The 19,014-nt window shown below is 37.3% G+C and overlaps 1 protein-coding gene across 5 annotated transcripts in view; it reads right to left on the minus strand.

The window, feature by feature from the left end:
* MICU1 (mitochondrial calcium uptake 1) overlaps positions 1 to 19,014 on the minus strand; it is a 238,976-nt gene that overhangs the window by 177,227 nt on the left and 42,735 nt on the right. For all 5 annotated transcript variants that reach the window (XM_032423966.1, XM_032423968.1, XM_032423964.1 and 2 more), the window contains one exon: positions 16,278 to 16,439. In XM_032423966.1, coding sequence (XP_032279857.1) covers positions 16,278 to 16,438 — 161 coding nt within the window. In that variant the 5' untranslated portion in view covers position 16,439. The remainder of the gene's footprint in view (positions 1 to 16,277; positions 16,440 to 19,014) is intronic.

A 19,014-nucleotide genomic window follows, 5' to 3' on the forward strand; every position in this document is an offset into this window, starting at 1 on the left:
TGTAGTAATCAAAACAGTATGGTTCTGACACAAAAACAGACACACGGATCAACAGAACAGAATAAAGAGCCCAGAAATAAACCCACAATTATACGGTCAATTAATTTACAACAAAGGAGGAAAGAAAATGCAATGGGAAAAAAGCAATCTTTTATCAATTGGTGCTGGGAAAACTAAACAGTTCCATGCAAAAAAACGAAACCAAAGCACTTAAAGTATACACAAAAATAAACTCCAAATGGATCAGACATCTAAATGTGAGATCTGGCACCATAAACATCCTAGAAGAGAACACAGGTAATAATTTCTTTGACATCGGCTGTAGCAACATTTTTCTAGATATGTCTCCTGAGGCAAGGGAAATAAAAGCAAAAAAACCCCAGTAACTACTGGCACTATATCAAAATAAAAAGCTTTGTTGCACAGCAAAGAAAACCGTCAGCAAAACAAAAAGACAACCTACAGAATGGGAGAAGATATTTGCAAATGTCTTATCAGATAAAGGGCTAGTATCCAAAATCTATAAAGAACTTATCAAACTCAACACCCAAAGAACAAATAATCCAGTCAAGAAATGGGCAGAAGACATGAACAGACATTTCTCCAAAGATGACATCCAGATAACCAAGAGTTACATGAAAAGATGCTCAACATCACTAATCATCAGGGAAATGCAAATCAAAACCACAATGAGGTATCACCTCACACCTGTCAGAATAGCTAAAATCAAAAACACAAAAAACAGCTCATGTTGGTACGGATGTGGAGAAAAAAGAACCCTTGTGCACTGCTGGGAATGCAAACTGGTGCAGTCACTGTGGAAAACAGCATGGAGGTTGCTCAGAAAGTTAAAACTAGCTAATTACCATATGATCCAGTAAGTCCACTACTAGGTATTTATACAAAGAATATGAAAATACTAATTAAATGATAGATGCACCCCAATGTTTATTGCAGCATCATTTGCAATAGCCAAAATATGGAAGAAACCCAAATGCTCATCAATAGATGAATGGATAAGGAAGATGTGGTGTATAAACACACATACACACAAAGGAATATTCCTCAGCAATACAAAAGAATGAAATCTTGCCATTTGCAACAATATGGATCGACTTAGAGGATATAAAGGTTATAATGCTAAATGAAATAAATCAGTCAGAGAAAGACAAATGCCATATGATTTCACTCATATGTGGAATTTAAGAAACAAAACAAATGAACAAAGGAAAAAAGAGACAAAACAAAAAAACAGACTCTTAAATATAGAGAACAAACTGGTAGTTGCCAGAGGGGAAGCAAGTGGGGGGATGAGTAAAATAGGTAAAGGGGATTAAGAGTCCACTTATCGTGATGAGCACTGAGTAACACAGAGAATTGCTGAATCACTATACTGTACACATGAAACTAATATAACACTGTATATAAATTATACTGGAATAATTATTAATTAATTAAAACTAATTTTTTAAAAAAAGAGACTAGACACTATTCTTTTAATTATCCAGAATTCCCAACCCAGTGCCTTACACAGACAAAGTATGCAATGTGTCTATGGCTGACTAAGGAACAAAAATCAAAGTCCTCATCTATACTGACCAGAAAAGGGATTAGAAAAATATACACTGGGATTAAAATACTGCAATATGAGAAAATTCTTAACGCATTCCTTTCCCATGACTATTCAAAGAAGATATAAACCAACAGTTATTTCCTTTACTTGCAAATAATATTTTATGCATATTAACAAATGTAAAGAAGTATGTGAATTGTAAGCAAGAAAAATACTGTTTTTTTTTTAAAGGTTAAGTCCTAAAAATAAACACATTTTTAAAAAGAAGAAATTAACTCACTTCTGAAGGGGCACATGCACCCCAATGTTTATAGCAGCAATGTCCACAACAGCAAAACTATAGAAAGAGCCTAGATGTCCATCAACAGATGAATGGATAAAGAAGATGTGGTGTATACACACACACACACACACACACACACACACACACACACACACACAGGAATATTATGCAGCCATCAAAAAAATGAAATCTTGCCATTTGCAAAGACGTGGATGAAACTAGAGGGTATTATGCTAAATGAAATAAGTCAATCAGAGAAAGACAATTATCATATGATCTCACTGATATGAGGAATTTGAGAAACAAGACAGAGGATCATAGGGGAAGGGAGGGAAAAATGAAACAAGACGAAACCAGAGAGGGAGACAAACCATCAGAGACTCTTAATCTCAGGAAACAAACTGAGGGTTGCTGGAGTGGAGGGGGGTGGGAGGGATGGGGTGGCTGGGTGATGGACACTGGGGAGGGTATGTGCTATGGTGAGCACTGTGAATTGTGTAAGATTGATGAATCACAGACCTGCACCCCTGAAATAAATATTATATGTTAATAAGAGATAAAGAAATAAATAAAAAGAAACTAACTCACTGTAGGTTTCCCCACCTGGTTCAAAAGCAATCTTTTGACCATAGCTCAAATTTCCTTTCAACCTTGACCCCAACTCATCAAGGTTGGATCATTTCCCTGTTTTATTTCCCTCTGAAGAGTTTGTGGAACCAAATGATAAGGGGCTGGTAAAATAGAGACCTAAGGTATTTATTCACAAAGAAAGGAGACAGCATTCATTCATTTCTTCATTCAAATGCTGTAGGAGCTCCACTAGTTGCTAAGGTAAGTATAAATAAGACTATCTCTGTCCTCAAGAGAGTCACAGTAAATAGGGAAAACAGGTAAGTCAAATGATAAAGAACACATAAGGACAGAGAATAGGGCCAGGAAAAGCCTCCTGGAAAGGGTGACTCATAACCTGATTTCTCAAAAACCTAATGTTCTAGAAAAGAAAATCTACAGACATTCAATATCATCTGGTATAACAGAAACACTCCTAACCACACTGTTTCATTCAGTTGAATTAATTAAACAGCATTCATAATTTCTTCTGAAAAACTTACAGGTTGATATCCCTGATAATCTGAATGCTGCTCATGTATAGTAGGTAGGTTACACCCTATTACATCCTTGCAACTTTTACCACCTTAGGAGTTGCACACTTCCAAGAGTGGTAATGATATAATAATACAGTGATTTAAACATTATCAAACTGATGACATATAATGATGTACAGAAAGAAGACTTCTGTGTTCAACTACAATGGAGTAACTACACAAGACTCACCTTCCCAGAGTAAGGAAAAATACAGAAAGTTTAACAAAATATATAAAACATTTTCAGATACTGAACAATAGACAGCAACTCTCTGAAAAAAATTAGGCCTATAACTGTCCTGAAGTTCTATTTGGAGACATTTTCCAGACATTTTCCAGATCAGGAGCAGGATCCCAAGCAATATAGAGTGACCATCCTAAGTTGAGAAGACAGAGATCACAGTTTGGAGAGGCTGAGGTGGCAGGAATTGGTGGTGAAGAGGACCGGAGAGGAGGAAGTTACAAAAAGACAAAGTTCCATGAACTTAATGGGATCTCCCTTAAGTTAATATTAAGTAGTACATTCTTATGATTAAAGTATCCAATGTTGGGCAAAGAACAATTACCAAAGAGCTATTGGCCAAATAATTTCCAGAACTCACAAGCAGGAAATGTTCAAGCTGTGAAAAATCATTGAACACTCAAGGCATTTAGCAAACACAACAGACAGGCCATGTCTTATTAGTAGGGCTAAATTAGCCCTAGAGCAAAGGATACTCTATCTAAAGCATGCTGACAAAACAAAAACAAAACACCTTAAAAACAAGCTCTGGATGATCAGATTCTTCAATAACTGCCTGCCAATACAAAAATCAATATACTTTTAAAGGAAAACAAAAAAATCCAGACACTCAAAAATGTTAACATACACAATGAAAAATATCTAATAAAGTCATTATTAGATGTCAGCAAGATGGCAGAATAGGATGTCACAGGCTTTGTCCACCACAGAAACACTGATTTAACAACAATGTACAGATCAAAATACCTTTATGAGATTCCCCAAATCCAGTTAAGAAGTTGCAGTACACCAGGAAAGACACAATGCCAAAAACAGACACAATGAAATGGGTAAGAACAATAATTTCATTTTACCCATGTCAGCCCCTCCCCCCCAGCAGGCACAGCTCAGCATCTCCTACAGGGAGGAATGAGAATGGAAGGGTGTTCAACATTCTAACTATTCAGCGGGCTGCTCCAGGGACTGGTTTCTGTTCACCTCACTTGGAGTGCTGACGGAAGGTGGCATAGTTTGCATTCCTGAGGGTGGATAAGAAAAAAGAAAAGTGGGAGGTGGTTTGTGGCGTTGGCACAGCTTGGCACAATTAGGAAAAGATGCAAAACATGTCTTCTCCCTCAGGAGGGAGGGCAAGAAGTGGAAGGTGTGTCTGGTGTTCTAGTTTTTCAGAAGGCTGCCTGAAAGACTGGTATGTGCCTCACCTGACTCGAGGTGGGAATGGGGAGGTGGCATACTTTGCCTGCCCGGAAGCTGATGAGAAGAGACAGTAGGTGGCTTGTGCTAGAGAACTTGCAGTGCTGCAGATAAACACCAGAGGGAACAAGAGATGAAAAGCTCTTGAAACAGAAATCGGCAACCTTCTGCAATTGAGAAACTGCCTACACAGACCCAGAGAAGCTGTAACCTCTCCCCAAAAAGCTTCAGAGGCACCAGAATCTGTAACTGGGCTGATTCTGAGGGTCTTCCTCTGTATGAAGCCAGTCTATAAAGACTGGGATATGTGGCTGATTCTTCAAAAATGTGACTCTTAACATAAAGTTGCAAGATATATGAAGAAAGAGAAATGTGGCCCAAACAGAACAATATAATCTCCAGAAATGGATCCTAAAGAAATAGAAATATTTATTACTTGAAAAAAGAATTCAAAATACCCATCATAAAGATGCTCTATAAGCTCAAAAAAGCACTGCATTAAAAAAATTACTACCAAGAGAGATTTTTTTTTAAAAAAGCAAATTCTGGAGCTGATGAGTGCAATTACAGAGCTGAAAAATTCACTAGGGTGGCTCAAAAGCAGACTTGATGAAGCAGAATATAAACTCAAAGGTAAATTCAAAGATAGATCATTTGACATTATCCAGTCAGAGGAACAAAACACAAAAGAAAAAGCCTAGGGGACTTATGGAAAACCACTACATGCATGAAGGAGAAGGAAGAGAAAGAAAGGGGTAAAAAGTTTATTTAAAGAAAATATGGCAAAAAACTTGAAAACTCAAATTTGGGGAAGTTAATGGACATCAAGACTGAAGAAGTTCAAGAGACTTCTGAGAGGAGGAACCCAAAGAAATCCACACTAAGACACATTATAATCAAATTGCCAAAAGTCAAAGACTAAGGGAGAATTTTTAAAGCAGCAGGAGAAAAGTGACTCATCATGTACAAGAGGAACCCATAAAACTATAAGACCTTGTAGGCCATAAAGAAATAGGATGAAATATGGAAAGTGTTGAAAGAAAAAATTGCCAACCAAACATACTATATTTGGTAAAACTGTCCTTTAGAAATGAAGGAGAAAGAAAGATGTTCCCAGATAAACAATGCTGAAGAAGTTCACACCACTAAACCTGCATTACCCAAAAAAAGAAAAAAAAAAGCTAAAGAGAGTCCTTCAAATTAAAATAAACTATACTGCAACATGAAAGCAGATAAAGTATAAAGCTCACTGGTGAAGGCAAATATATACACAAATGCGGAATACAGTTGTCCTATAATGATGATGTGTCGATCTCTTTAAATTCTGTAACAGAAGATCAAAGATCAAATATTAAAAAAAAACCACCTTAACTAAAAAACATGTTAATGGATACACAATATAAAAGATATAACTTGTGACATCAGTACCATAAAGAGTGAGAAAGGAAGGAATAAAAGTACAGAATATTTGTATGTGACTGAAGTTATCTTGTTTTGTACTTTTAAAAATAACACATTTTGGGGGCGCCTAGGTGGTTCAGTTGGTTTAGCGTCTGCCTTCAGTTCAGGTCATGATCCTGGGGTCCTGGTCCCCACATCAGGCTCCCTGCTCACAGAGGAGTCTGTTCTCCCCTACCCTCTGCCTTTCCCCCTGCTCGTGTTCACTCTCTCTCTCAAATAATTAAAATCTTAAAAAAAAAAAAAAAACCACACATTTTTTTAGTTTATCCTTACTTTTTATACTGGCCATCAACTAGAAGAGTCCACAAATTAGTAAGGTCTTTTCCAGAAGATCTTTGCAAGCTTTGCGGACTCATTTCTATAATTATGATTATAATTAGTTTCTTTACCCTTACCTGAAAGTATATTTTACATAAAAGTGTATTTTCAAAGCAGTTTTTTGAGATATAACTGATGATAACATTTTATAAGTTTAAGGTGTACAATGTATTAATTTGATACACTTATGTGTATCAATCTGACTGCCACCATTGCAGTAGCTAAAACCTCTATTACATCACACAATTATCACATTTTTTGAGTGAGAACATTTAAAATCTATCTAGTCTCTTAGCAATTTTCAAGTATACAATACTGTATTATTAACTATAATCACAATGCTGTGCATTGGACCCGAGAACATATTTATATTCTGACTGCAGTTTGTACTCTGACCAACAACTCCCCAATTCCCCAACCACCAGCCTCTGGTAATCACCATTTTAATGCCTGTTTCTATGAGTTCAAGTTTTTGAGATTTCACATATAAGTGATACCATACAGTTTATCTTTCTGTGTCTGATTTATCTCAGTAGCAGAATGCCCTCCAGGTCCATCAATGTAGATGCAAATGGCAGGACTTCCTTCTTTCCATAGCTGAATAATATTTATGAGTTGTGTGTGTATGTGTGTGCATACAGCACATCACCTTTATGCATTCATCTGTTGAAGGACACTTACGTCATCTCCGTATCTTGGCTATTGTGAATAATGCTGAATTAAATATGGGAGTGCAGATATCACTTCAAGATCCTGTTCTCATTTCCTTGGGATATGTATCCAAGAAGTAGGAATGGTGGGTAATATTTCCTGAAAAACCTCAATGTTGTTGTCCATAGTGGTTGCATCAGTTTACATTCCCATCAATAGTGCACAAGGATTCCTAGTTCTCCACATCTATACCAATTGTTCGGCCTTATCATTTTGAGAATAACCATTCTAATAGCTATGAAGTGATATCTCTTTGTGGTTTTGATTTGCATTTCCCTGATGATTAGTGATGTTGAGCACCTTTTCATGCACCTGTTGGCCATCTGGATGTCTTCTTTGGAAAAATGTCTATTCAGGTCCTCTATTTTTTAATCAGATCATCTGTTTTTTACATTTAACTTAATGTACTCCCACTTCCTGATTTTGCTTTGGTTGCTTGTCCTTTTGTTACCCAAAAAATAGTTGCCAAACCAACGTCATTCATACAACTTCTGAGTTGTATGAATTATTTATATATTTTGGATATTAAGCTCTTAACTGACATATGGTATGCAAATATTTTCTCCCATTCCATAAGTTGCCCTTTTGTTTTGTTCACTGTTTCCTTTGCTGTGCACAAGCTTTTTACCTTAATGTAGTCCCACTTGCTGATTTTGCTTTTGTTGCTTGTCCTTTTGTTATCCAAAAAACAGTTCCAAGACCAATGTCAAGGAGCTTTTCCCCTAAGTTTTATTTTCTTTTTTTCCCCCACTAAGTTTTCTTCTAGGAGTTTGCAGTTTGGGGTCTTATGTTAAAGTATTTAATCCATCTGAATTATTTTTTATAAATGGGGTAAGATAGAGGTTGAATTTCCTTCTTCTGCAGTGGTTACCCAGTTTTCCCAATACTATTTATTGAAGAGACTATCATTTTCCCATTGAGAATTCTTGGCTCCCTGTCAAATATTAATTGACCACATATGCAGGAGTTTATTTCTGGGATCTCTAGTCTATTCTATTGGCCTATGTGTGTTTTTATGCCAGTATCATACTGTTTTCATTAATATAGCTCTGTCATATAGTTTGAAATCAGGACGTACGATTTGCTCCCTTCAGCTTTGCTCTTCTTTCTCAGGACTGTTTTAGCTATTCATGGTCTTTTGTGTTCTATACATATTTTAGGACTTAGCCCCCTATTTCTGTGAAAAATGCATTAGAATTCTGACAGGGATTACAATAAATGTGTAAATTGCTTTGAGTAGTATGGACATTTTAACAATATTAACTTTTCAATCCATTAACACAGAATATCTTCCCATTTATTTGTATCTTCTTCAATTTTGTTCATCAATATGTTACGGTGCTCAGTGTATGTGTCTTTCACTTACTGGTTAAATTTATTAATAAGTATTTTATTCTTTTTGATGCAACTGTAAATGGAATTGTTTTATTTCTTTTCCAGATTGTTCAGTTAGTTTACAGAAATGCAATAAATTTTTGTATATTCAGTTTGTAACTTTACTGAATTTATTTATTAGTTTTAATAGTTACTTTGGTGGAGTGTTTAGGGTTTCTATTTATAATATGTCATGTGCAAATAGAAAGTTTTACTTCTTCCTTTCTGATTTTGATGCCTTTTATTTCTTTTTCTTGCCTAAGTGCTCTGGTTAGGACTTCCAATACTATGTTGAATAAGAGTGGCAAGGGTGAGCATTCTTGTGTTTTTCCCCATCTTAGAGGGAAAGCTTTCAGTTTTCTACCATTGAGTATGATATTACATATGGGATTGTCATATATGGTTTTTATTATATTGGAGTATATTCCCTCTATACCCATAGGATATAGAGAAATTGGAACTCCTATGCACTGTTAGAGGGAAAGTAAAATGGTGCAGCTGCTACGGAAAAAAAGTATAAAGATTCCTCAAAAATTTAAAAAGAGGACTATTACGAGATCCAACAATACCACTTCTGGGCATGTAGCCCCAAAAAGTGAAAGCAGGAACTTGAACAAATACTTATACAGCAGCATTATTCACAATAGCCAAAAGGTAGTAGGAACTCAGATGTCCATCAACAGATGAACTGATAAACAAAACATGGTATCCACAGTGCTATGGCTTGAATGTGTCCCCCCAAAATTCATATGTTAAAAACCTAACACCCAAGGTGACGGTATCAGAAAGTGGTGACTTTAGGAGGTGATTAGGTCATGAGGGCTCTATCTTCATGGGATTAGTGTGCTTATTTAAAAAAAAAAAAAGGCTAAGCTCCCCTGCACCCTTCTGCCATGAAGAGTTACAGTGGCAAGAAAGCCATTAGTAAGCTGATGCTCACCACACACTGAATCTGCCAACGCCGTGATTTTGGACTTCTAAGCCTCCAGAACTGTAAGAAATGTTTGTTTATAAGCTCCTCAGTTTGTGGTGTTTCTGTTACAACAGTCCAGATGGACTACACGCATACAATGGAATATTATTCAGCCTTTAAAAAAAAAAGGAAATTCTGACATATGCTACAATATGGATGAAACTTGAGGACATTACACTAAATATGCAAAATATAAAAGGACAAATACTGTATGATTCCAGTTATATGAGGTACATATTGGCCTGTAATTTTCTTTTTCTGTAGGGTCTTTTGTTTTGCTATCAGGGAAGTGATGGCCTCATAGAATAAATTCGGAAGTGTTCCTTCCTCTTCAATTTTTGGAATAGTTTGAGAAGGACCGGTATTAACTCTTCTTTGAATGTTTTGTAGAATTCACCTGTGACGCCATCTGGTCCTAGACTTTGGTTTCTTGGGAGGTTTTATTATTATTATAATTAGTGATTCAATTTCATTACCAGTAATTATTCTTTCAGATTTTCTATTTTTTCCTGATTCAGTCTTGGAATAATTTTTGTTTCTAAGAATTTATCTAGTATTTCCTCTAGGTTGTCCAAGTTGTTGGCATGTAATTTTTCATAGTAGTTTCTTGTAATATTTCGTAGTTCCATGGTGTCAGCAGTAACTTCTTTCAATCCTGATGTTAAGTCCTCTCTTTTTCTTAATGAGTCTGCCTAAAGGTTTATCAATTTCATTTTTCTTTTTGAAGAACAACCTCTTATTTTCATTGATCTTTTCTATTGTTTTTTAGTCTCTATTTTGTTTATTTCTGCTCTGATTTTCTTTTTTTTTTTTTTTTTAAGATTTTATTTATTTGACAGAGAGAGAGATAGCGAGAGCAGGAACACAAGCAGGGGGAGTGGGAGAGGGAGAAGCAGGCTTCCCGCCGAGCAGGGAGCCCGATGTGGGACTCGATCCCGGGACCCCGGGATCATGACCTGAGCCGAAGGCAGACGCTTAACGACTGAGCCACCCAGGCGCCCCGCTCTGATTTTCATTATTTCCTTCCTCTACCAGTTTTGGACTTTGTTCTCCTTTTCTAGTTCTTTTATGTATAACGTTAGATTTGTTTGACATTTTTCTTGTTCCTTGGTATAGGCCTGTATCACTATAAACCTCTCAAAACTGCTTTTGCTGCATCCCAAAGATTTTGGAATGCTGTCTTTCCATTTTCATTTATCTTGAGGTATTTTTAAATTTCCTCTTTGATTTCTTCATTGATGCATTTGTTGTTTAGTAGCATGCTGTAGGCTCCACGCGTTTGTGTTTTTTCCATTTTTATTTTCTTGTAATTGATTTCTAGTTTCATATTGTTGTGATTGGAAAAGATGCTTAAAGTGATTTCAATCTTAAATTACTGAGACTTGCTTTGTGTCCTAACATGTGATCTATTCTGGAGAATGTTTCATGTGCACTTGGAAAGAATGTACATTCTGCTGTTTTGGGATGGAATGTTCTGTATATACCTATTTAGTCCATCTGGTCTGATGTGTTGTTCAAAACCACTGTTCCCTTACTGATTTTATCTAGAGAGTCTCTGCAGTGATGTATGTGTGGTGTTAAAGTCCTGTGTTGGAAGCACAGGTATTTGCAACCTTTATAACCTCTTGTTGGACTGATCCGGTTATCATTATCTAATGCCCTTCCTTGTCTTTTATTACAATCTTTGTTTTAAAGTCTATTTTGTCTAAGTATTGCTACCCTGGCTTTTCTTTTTCCACTTTCATTTGCACAGAACACCTTTTTCCAACCTTTACTTTCAATTTGTATGTGTCTTTAGATCTGAAGTGAGACTCCTCTAGGCAGCATATAGATGAATCCATTCAATCCCCCCTATGTCTTTTGATTGGAGCATTTAACCCATTTACATGTAAAGTAAATATTGATAGGTACACACTTACTGCGATTCTGTTTTCTGGTTGCTTTTGTGGTTCTTCTCTTGCTCTCTTCCCTTGTGATTTGATGGCTTTCTTTAGTGTGATGCTTGGATTCTTTTTATTTTTTGTGTATCTATCATAGGTTTTTGGGTTGTGGTTACATTATTATGAGGTTCATATATATAGCAGTCTATTTTAAGTTGCTGGTTGTTTAAGGTCCAATACATTCTAAAAGCCCTCCCAACAACAGGCAGCCTATGTAGGCTGCGGGCACCCTTTTATTGTGACTGGGCTGCAAGTGCTGTGGTTGCACTGGTGGATGAGGCTGACTCCAGCCTAGCAGGCTTAGAGGCCAGGCTGCAGCTGCTGTGTGTGTCTAGTAGGTGGGGTCAGCACCTGGTGTGGCTATCTGCAAGGCCTGGCTGCAACTGTTACAGGTGTGCTCATGGGCAGGGCTGACCCCCCCAACTCTCCCAAGGAGTCGCTTTGGAGGGACACCGGTCCTCACTGAGACTGCCTATCAGGTGAGGCAAAGGAGGAGCTGCCTTGGAGGAGTACCTGCCATGACAGGTCGGTCCACAGGGAAATGCCAGGGCAGGGTAAGCAGTGCTAGCAATGTAAATGGAGAGTGTCAGAACCGGCACCTTCATTGGGCCAGCTAGGCTGAAGGAAGGCAAAAGACATGGTGGCTGCTAGCAGTTCCATTCCTGGAAAAAGTTCCTACAGAACCCTGCCCTTCTGGCACAGCCCTACAATTAGTAAATAAACCCTCATATATGGCCTAGGTGCTTTTGAAACTGCTTCTAATATGCTGGATCTCAGAGTGAGTGAGACTGTCGATGGGCCTTTTAAGAACAGTTTTGGTTTCCTATGGCCTTCCACCTCTCCTAGAGTTAAGCCCTGCTGATTTTCAAAGCCAGACAAAATGGAGGCTTGTCTTTCTGGTGCAGGGGTGGTGCAGGGAGTGCCCAATGCAGGGCTTGAATCCCTTGCTCCTCAGGAAGGACCTCCACACCTGTCATATGCCTTCTGTTTGTGAGTCACTGGCAAGTCCTTTTCAAACTGTTTGAAAAGTTTGTTTCTGTTTGTCGCTGTTTTTTTTCCTGGGTCTCAGGGCAAGCGAGACTGCACATGGGCCCTCTGAGAAGGGTATCTGTTTCCTATAGAATTTTCTGGATGTCAAACCCATTGGTTTTGCAAGACAAATACTCTCAGGCTTGTCTCTTCAGTGCAGATCCCAGGTGCCAGGGTGCCCAATGTGGGGCACCAACTCCTCCCTCCTCTGGGAGAAGCACTGCCTGGTGAAATTCCCTCTCTATTGAAATGTTGCCACTCAGGGGGTGGGGTTTTTTGTAGGACTGTGTCTCTCTCTGCTTCTCCTACCCATCTTGATGTGGTCCTTCTATTCTCTGTTGTGGAGAGCAGTTCCTATAGTTTTCAGATCTTTTGCAGAGGGAAATTATCCGTATGTAGCCACAGATTTGGTATGTTTAAGGAAGTGCGTAAGTTCAGGATTTTCCTATGCTGCCATCTTTTCAGATCCTCCAATTAATGATATTTTCTAAAATATTTTCTAAATGGTACTTCTATTTTTTTTTTTTTTAATTTTAAGTAATCTCTACACCCAATGTGGGGCTAGAACTCACAACCCTGAGATCAAGAGTCACATGCTTGGCGCACCTGGGTGGCTCAGTCGGTTACAGGTACTAGAATAGTCAAATTCATAAAGTGAGAAAGCAGAATATCCATGGATAGGGGGAGAAGTGACTGAGGGGTTACTGTTTAATGGGTCCAGAGTTTCAGTTTGAGATGATGAAAAAATTCTAGAGATGAATGTGGTGATGGTCGCACAACACTGTGACTGTAGTTAATGTTAATAACTTAAAAAATGGTTAAAATGGTAAATCTGATACTACATATACCTTACCACAATAAAAAAAAAAAAAGAATACTAGAATATAATGAGGATACCATGCTGAAAAAAAACCAAAACAAAACAAAATCAAAACTGAAGACAATAGAATGACAGCCTTAAAGTGCCAGAAAGAAAACAGTCAACCTAGAATTCTATATCCAGTGAAAATATCCTTCAAAAGTGAAGGCAAAATAAAGACATTTCCAGACAAAAGGTGATAGAATCTATCTCCAGCAGATAAGAACCCCTAGTGAAGGAATTACTTAAGGCTGTAGAAGAATGATATTAGATAGATTATATAGCCAGTTTAAACCCACATACTCAGACTTCAAACCTTGAATCCTTACCACTATATCTCAGTATCTTTCTTGAGACTGAGGAAGTAAAAAAAAAAGAGTAAAATGACAAATGGTCCTTCTTTAACAGTATTGTAATATGGTTTCTGAGGATCATACTTAATTTATGTTAATGGATTTAGGTAGTATATCTGGTCTATACACATACCTAATTATATATCCCAGAACATACTCACTTTGAAGGCAAACATTCCAAATTGTATTCTTTGTTATTTACCTATATGATTCAAAACTACATTATTGTATTATATTATTTTTTGTTCAGGAACAGGGATTGGGGATGGAAAAAAAAATTTTTTTTCTTTACTTCTATATTAGTTTTTGGATCATATTCTTTATAATTTAAATTTATGAATTTTAAAGTTTTAAAATTTAAAGTTCATAAATTAAAAAATTTTTAAGTTTAATATTATATCCTGCCCCCTTTCAAAAAGAGCTTTAAATCTCGCTTCTTAGGAAAACATTTTATTTCTGCTCATTTCACAATTTTTTAAAAGAGGATGGAAAAAAGATATAAAATTAAATGGCAAACTCTATGCCTGCATTCTCTGACAAGATAATTCACAATCATTTTAGAGAGTTTTTGCTATTGATCTTGAGTTTTATTTATTTTTTATTTCAAAACTTGAGAATAATTATAGTTATCTCATTATAACTTCTTAAATGGCACAGCAAAGGCACAAACCTAACAATCTTTGACCACTAAAATCTTGGTACTTGGTATATTTATGATTTTGAAACATTCATGAAATTAGAATCTGTGATAAAAGCATATGCATTAGAAGAAGGCTCATATTGGGAACACACTGTCAATATGTAGATTTTCTGCTTTTGGATGTTTTGGGGTTTAAAAATTACCACAAATATAGGAATGTTTCCTTTATATAACACTCCTAATTATCGTCTTATTCTTTTTCTGGGAGTAATATTACATAAAAACTTCATAAATTAATAAAAGTAAAATAACCTAAACTTGTTCATCAGCATTTAACCTGAGTAGTATAAACAAAGTGACTCAGAGAAAGAAAGAGTAGTAACTTCTTAAACATTCAAATCATCAAACAACTTCTCAATTTCTTCAGGTACAGCTGTTGTCATCTTTGATTTCAGACTAAGCCAAAGACAATGCTAAATGCACCTGCATGGGGTCCTCTAATTCCGTTGTAGGAAAGCATCCCTGAAGAAATTACTAAGCATTTACTATTTATCACAGTGAAAGGACAAAGGGTGCATTTCCTATTCCTCCTTTCCTTCTTTTGCCTATCTTCCTCCTTCTGTGTCCCACAGTCTATATCTTTCTGTCTCTCTTCCTGTCCATTTTACCTGGAAATTTTTCTAAACTCACGCCCTCCTTTCTAAGATTCCAGTAACCCCATCATCATCTCAAACTAGTATTAGTGTCAGTAGCTTCTTCCCATTCCAGTTTATTCTACTGTTGTCGCTGTATTAATCTCTCCTCAAACTTGTCTGTGATCAGTCTCTTGCTTCAAAACCTCTTAACTCATCATTGCCTAGAGATTAAAATTGCAACTTCTTGGCATGGCATATAGGATCTTTTATATCACAACTCCAACTTTTCTTGGAAACCCAGTCTTTTCTGCTAGTACTCTATCTCCTTTCTTCACTTCTCATCTTCATATTATATCCAATAATAATAGTTAACATTTATTGATAGCTTACTATGTGCCAAGTACTTTCTCCATAAATGATTTTTATTTACAAAGTTAAGTGCTAGGCACTTTTTTAAGCATTTAACATATAATAACTTGGGACACTTGGCTGCCTCAGTTGGTAGAATGTGCAACTCTTGATCTCAGAATCGTGAGATGAAGAGCCCACTTTAAAATTAAATAAAGCAAAATGCTTTTTTAAAAAACCCCTGGGGCGCCTGGGTGGCTCAGATGGTTAAGCATCTGCCATCAGCTCAGGTCGTGATCCCAGTGTCCTGGGATCGAGCCCCACATCAGGCTCCCTGCTCAGCGGGGAGCCTGCTTCTCCCTCTCCTTCTACTGCTCCCGCTGCTTGTGCTCTCTTGCACTGTCAAAAAATAAATAAAATCTTTAAAAAATAAAAATAAATAAATAAAAATTAAAAACCCAATAACTTATTTAATCTTCGTAACTACCCTTTGAGATAGGTGTTATCATTATCCCCATTTTACTGTTTATTGACAGAAAGTAGATCAGTGGTTGCTTAGGGTCGGGAGGGATGGATAAAGTAGGATATAACTGCTAAATGGCATGGAGTTTCTTTTTTTTTTTTTTTTTTAAAGATTTTATTTATTTATTTGAGAGAGAGAGCATGAGAGGGGGAGGGTCAGAGGGAGAAGCAGACCCCTGCTTAGCAGGGAGCCCGATGCGGGACTCGATCCTGGGACTCCAGGATCATGACCTGAGCTGAAGGCAGTCGCTTAACCAACTGAGCCACCCAGGCACCCTGGCATGGAGTTTCTTTATGGAGTGATGGAAATTTTTGGAAACAGATAGTGGCGATGGCTGCACAACTTTGTAAATATACTGAAAACCAGTGAATTGTACATGCTAAATTGGTAAATTATTAAATTTATTCACTTACTATTATATATTATTTATTTATTTAAATAGCTCAGCAGAGGAGACAGGCAGACCTTGAAGCAGAATATTTCCTATTTGTTGCTTTGACACAATAGCTGAATTCTTTGAAACATCTTATCTCATAGACACATATTATCAATGCCAAATAATTTGGGCAAGAAATTTTGGTACACAGTTAAGCCAGAAATCAATGTAATCCTTTGAGATAACAGAGACAACTGGAAAAATGAAAGCACGCGCAGCAAGAGGATCCTCAGCTAACACTTGCCTCTTCCACAGGAGACCGGTACTTGCAGTTACTGCAGATGCTCCCAGGAAAGCCACCATCATTAGTCGTCGCCTCATCTGGGTGGGCTGTGATCCTCCATGGTAACATCGAGAGCCCACAGCCAGTTCTGCCAGTGCAGAAAGGGAGTTAAGACGAAACATTCTGTGGATAAAAAGTAAAAATGTTACTCCTAACTAGTTGTAGCAACAGTGATGATGAAATGATGACGATGGCAGTATCAACGTCGCCAACAAACATTACGGACTTACTCAATGACAGACACTAAACACTTTGCAATACCATATAGTATCCAATTTAATCCTCAGAACAACTGTATGAAAAAAATACTACTTATAAACCTGATATATCAAAGTACAATTAGAAGACAAAAAACACAACATGATAACTTGAACAGGAAAAGTTTAAGTAAAGCATTATTAATTATAACAGGGGTAAAATACTAAGGGTTAAAGAGATCACAGATGTAGGGAGCAGCTACTATTTCAAAGGCTGATGCAGAACAATAGGAGAGGAATAAATCTGTAAAGTGGCCACTCTCAACAGGGCTGAGATACAGGCCCGTGGTGAGGACACGGCCATGGATATCTGAGAAATTTACTAAAGTGCCAGGCCATCAGAAGTCACTATAAAGTCATCTAGTAGGAGAATTCAACATTCCAGTGGAACTCAGGAAAGTACCCATGGGGAGATGTCAGAGTATGGAACTCCCTGGGAAACTGCATTTGGGAGTACTGCTGCTAAAACTACCTACGGGTTGAGAGTCCCAGGGTGTCCCACACACTGCTGGCCACTGTGTGCTACAGTGCATACAAGAATCAGGAAGACAAACTTCTTCCTTCTCTAGTCTCCCTCTAGCCCTTCTACTGACAAACCTTAACAAAAGGTGGCAAGAGAGAAATTTCCAGTATCACAAAAAGGACATTGAAGGAGGAATTTAGAATTGCAAAGCAACAGATTTATAAGTGGCACAAACCATTTTGAAGATGTGGGAACTGAGATACAGTGACTTGCTCTAGAGTATGCAGCTAGAAGTAGATCCAGAATCTAAAATAAATGGACTAACATGAGAACCCAGGTTCTGGACAGGTTCTAGGACACTTTGCTGCCCCCCCTACCTTGTGATGATACTGTTTTTGTTAAAGTAATTTAAGTTTTAATTAATTTAAGTTTTAATTAAATCTTTTTCATTCCCAGGTCCTTGGAAGGCCTCCTACCCACTAAATTCTTTAGTTTCATACTTATAACTTCACCTGTTCCTCTCATTGTTTAACTCAGAAATATCTGTATTAGGTCATACTATCATTCAAAAAACATTCACTCTCCCATCCCCCATCCCATAGGCAAATACAATTTTCCACACTCTTTATTTTGGATACGTATCTTGCCATTGACCTTGCTTTGACCAACAGAATGTGGGCCAGTTCCACAAAGCACTTTTAAGAAGTATTGCTGTTAGCCTTCTTGTGCTCCTACACTCTATGAAGAGAAGATCATGCCCAGGATAGACATGATCCTTCAACCTGGGTTCAATAACGAACGTATCTCAGGCTGGAGCCAGGCACTGTGAAGATCAGCTGAGCCAGCTGAGCACAACCAACCTACAGAATGCTAGTGAGAAATAAATGTTTATGATTATAAGCCACTAAAATCGGGGGTTGTTTACTGCCACAGCAAAAGCTAACTAATTCAGCATATAACAGAATTACTGGGAAGTTCTCATTCAACAAAAATGTTTTGTTTTGTTTTTAAAGATTTTATTTATTTATTTGACAAAGAGAGAGACAGCTAGAGAGGGAACACAAGCGAGGGGAGTGGGAGAGGGAAAAGCAGACTTCCCGCTGAGCAGGGAGCCCGATGCGGGGCTCGAACATGACCTGAGCCGAAGGCAGACGCTTAACAACTGAGCCACCCAGGCGCCCCTCAACAAAAATGTTTTAAGTTCATACTATTCAGCCCTATGTAAGACCTAAAGAGCCAAAAAGAATTTTACATTCTAATTAGCCAAGCTATACATGAAATATATTCAAATGATACGTTTCTAAGCTGGTATCCTGAAGAAGTATAAAAATATTAGGGTATAGATATTAGAGAATTAAAAAAATGTTTAAACACCAGGGTAAGACTAGGTTAGTCAGCGAAGGCTTTTGTTTAGTTTTGAGACTCAGAATGGTATAAAATTTTGATCAACTCAAAGAAATTTCATGGACACCCCAAATGACAGGATCAGTTCTGGCACCTCTATAAAGAGAATTTATAGAAAATGATTTTTTCCTCTAGACAGTATCTTGAGGCCAGAGTATAGTCTTCATTCTTTTATTCCAACAGGCAGACTGAAAGAGAAAGGGGCATTTCTTCCTGGTTATACGACTTTTTATAGTGGCAATTCATTTCAAATCACATAAAGTATTCATTCTCCTCCCCTTTGATTGTCTCCAAGCACAGTTCACTGCTTCCTAATTTAAATTATCTTGGACTTTATACATATCTCCCATGGCAATGAATACATTTGTTCATATGTAAGTCTGCCTTCCCCACTTGGCTCTTGCCAAAATTATTTTTTTCCTCATCATAAACATATGGTCTAGTATGGGGCCTGTTACATTATAGGTGTTTAAAATATTTAACTATGTAATGTACTTTCACATGAAAGTAAAGGTACAAATCACACAGGTACTAGCTCCTAACATTTAAATATACTTCTAAGCCCCAATATGCT

Source organism: Phoca vitulina, unplaced genomic scaffold, assembly GCF_004348235.1.
Source record: "Phoca vitulina isolate PV1807 unplaced genomic scaffold, GSC_HSeal_1.0 scaffold29, whole genome shotgun sequence".
In the NCBI taxonomy this organism is placed as follows: domain Eukaryota; kingdom Metazoa; phylum Chordata; class Mammalia; order Carnivora; family Phocidae; genus Phoca; species Phoca vitulina.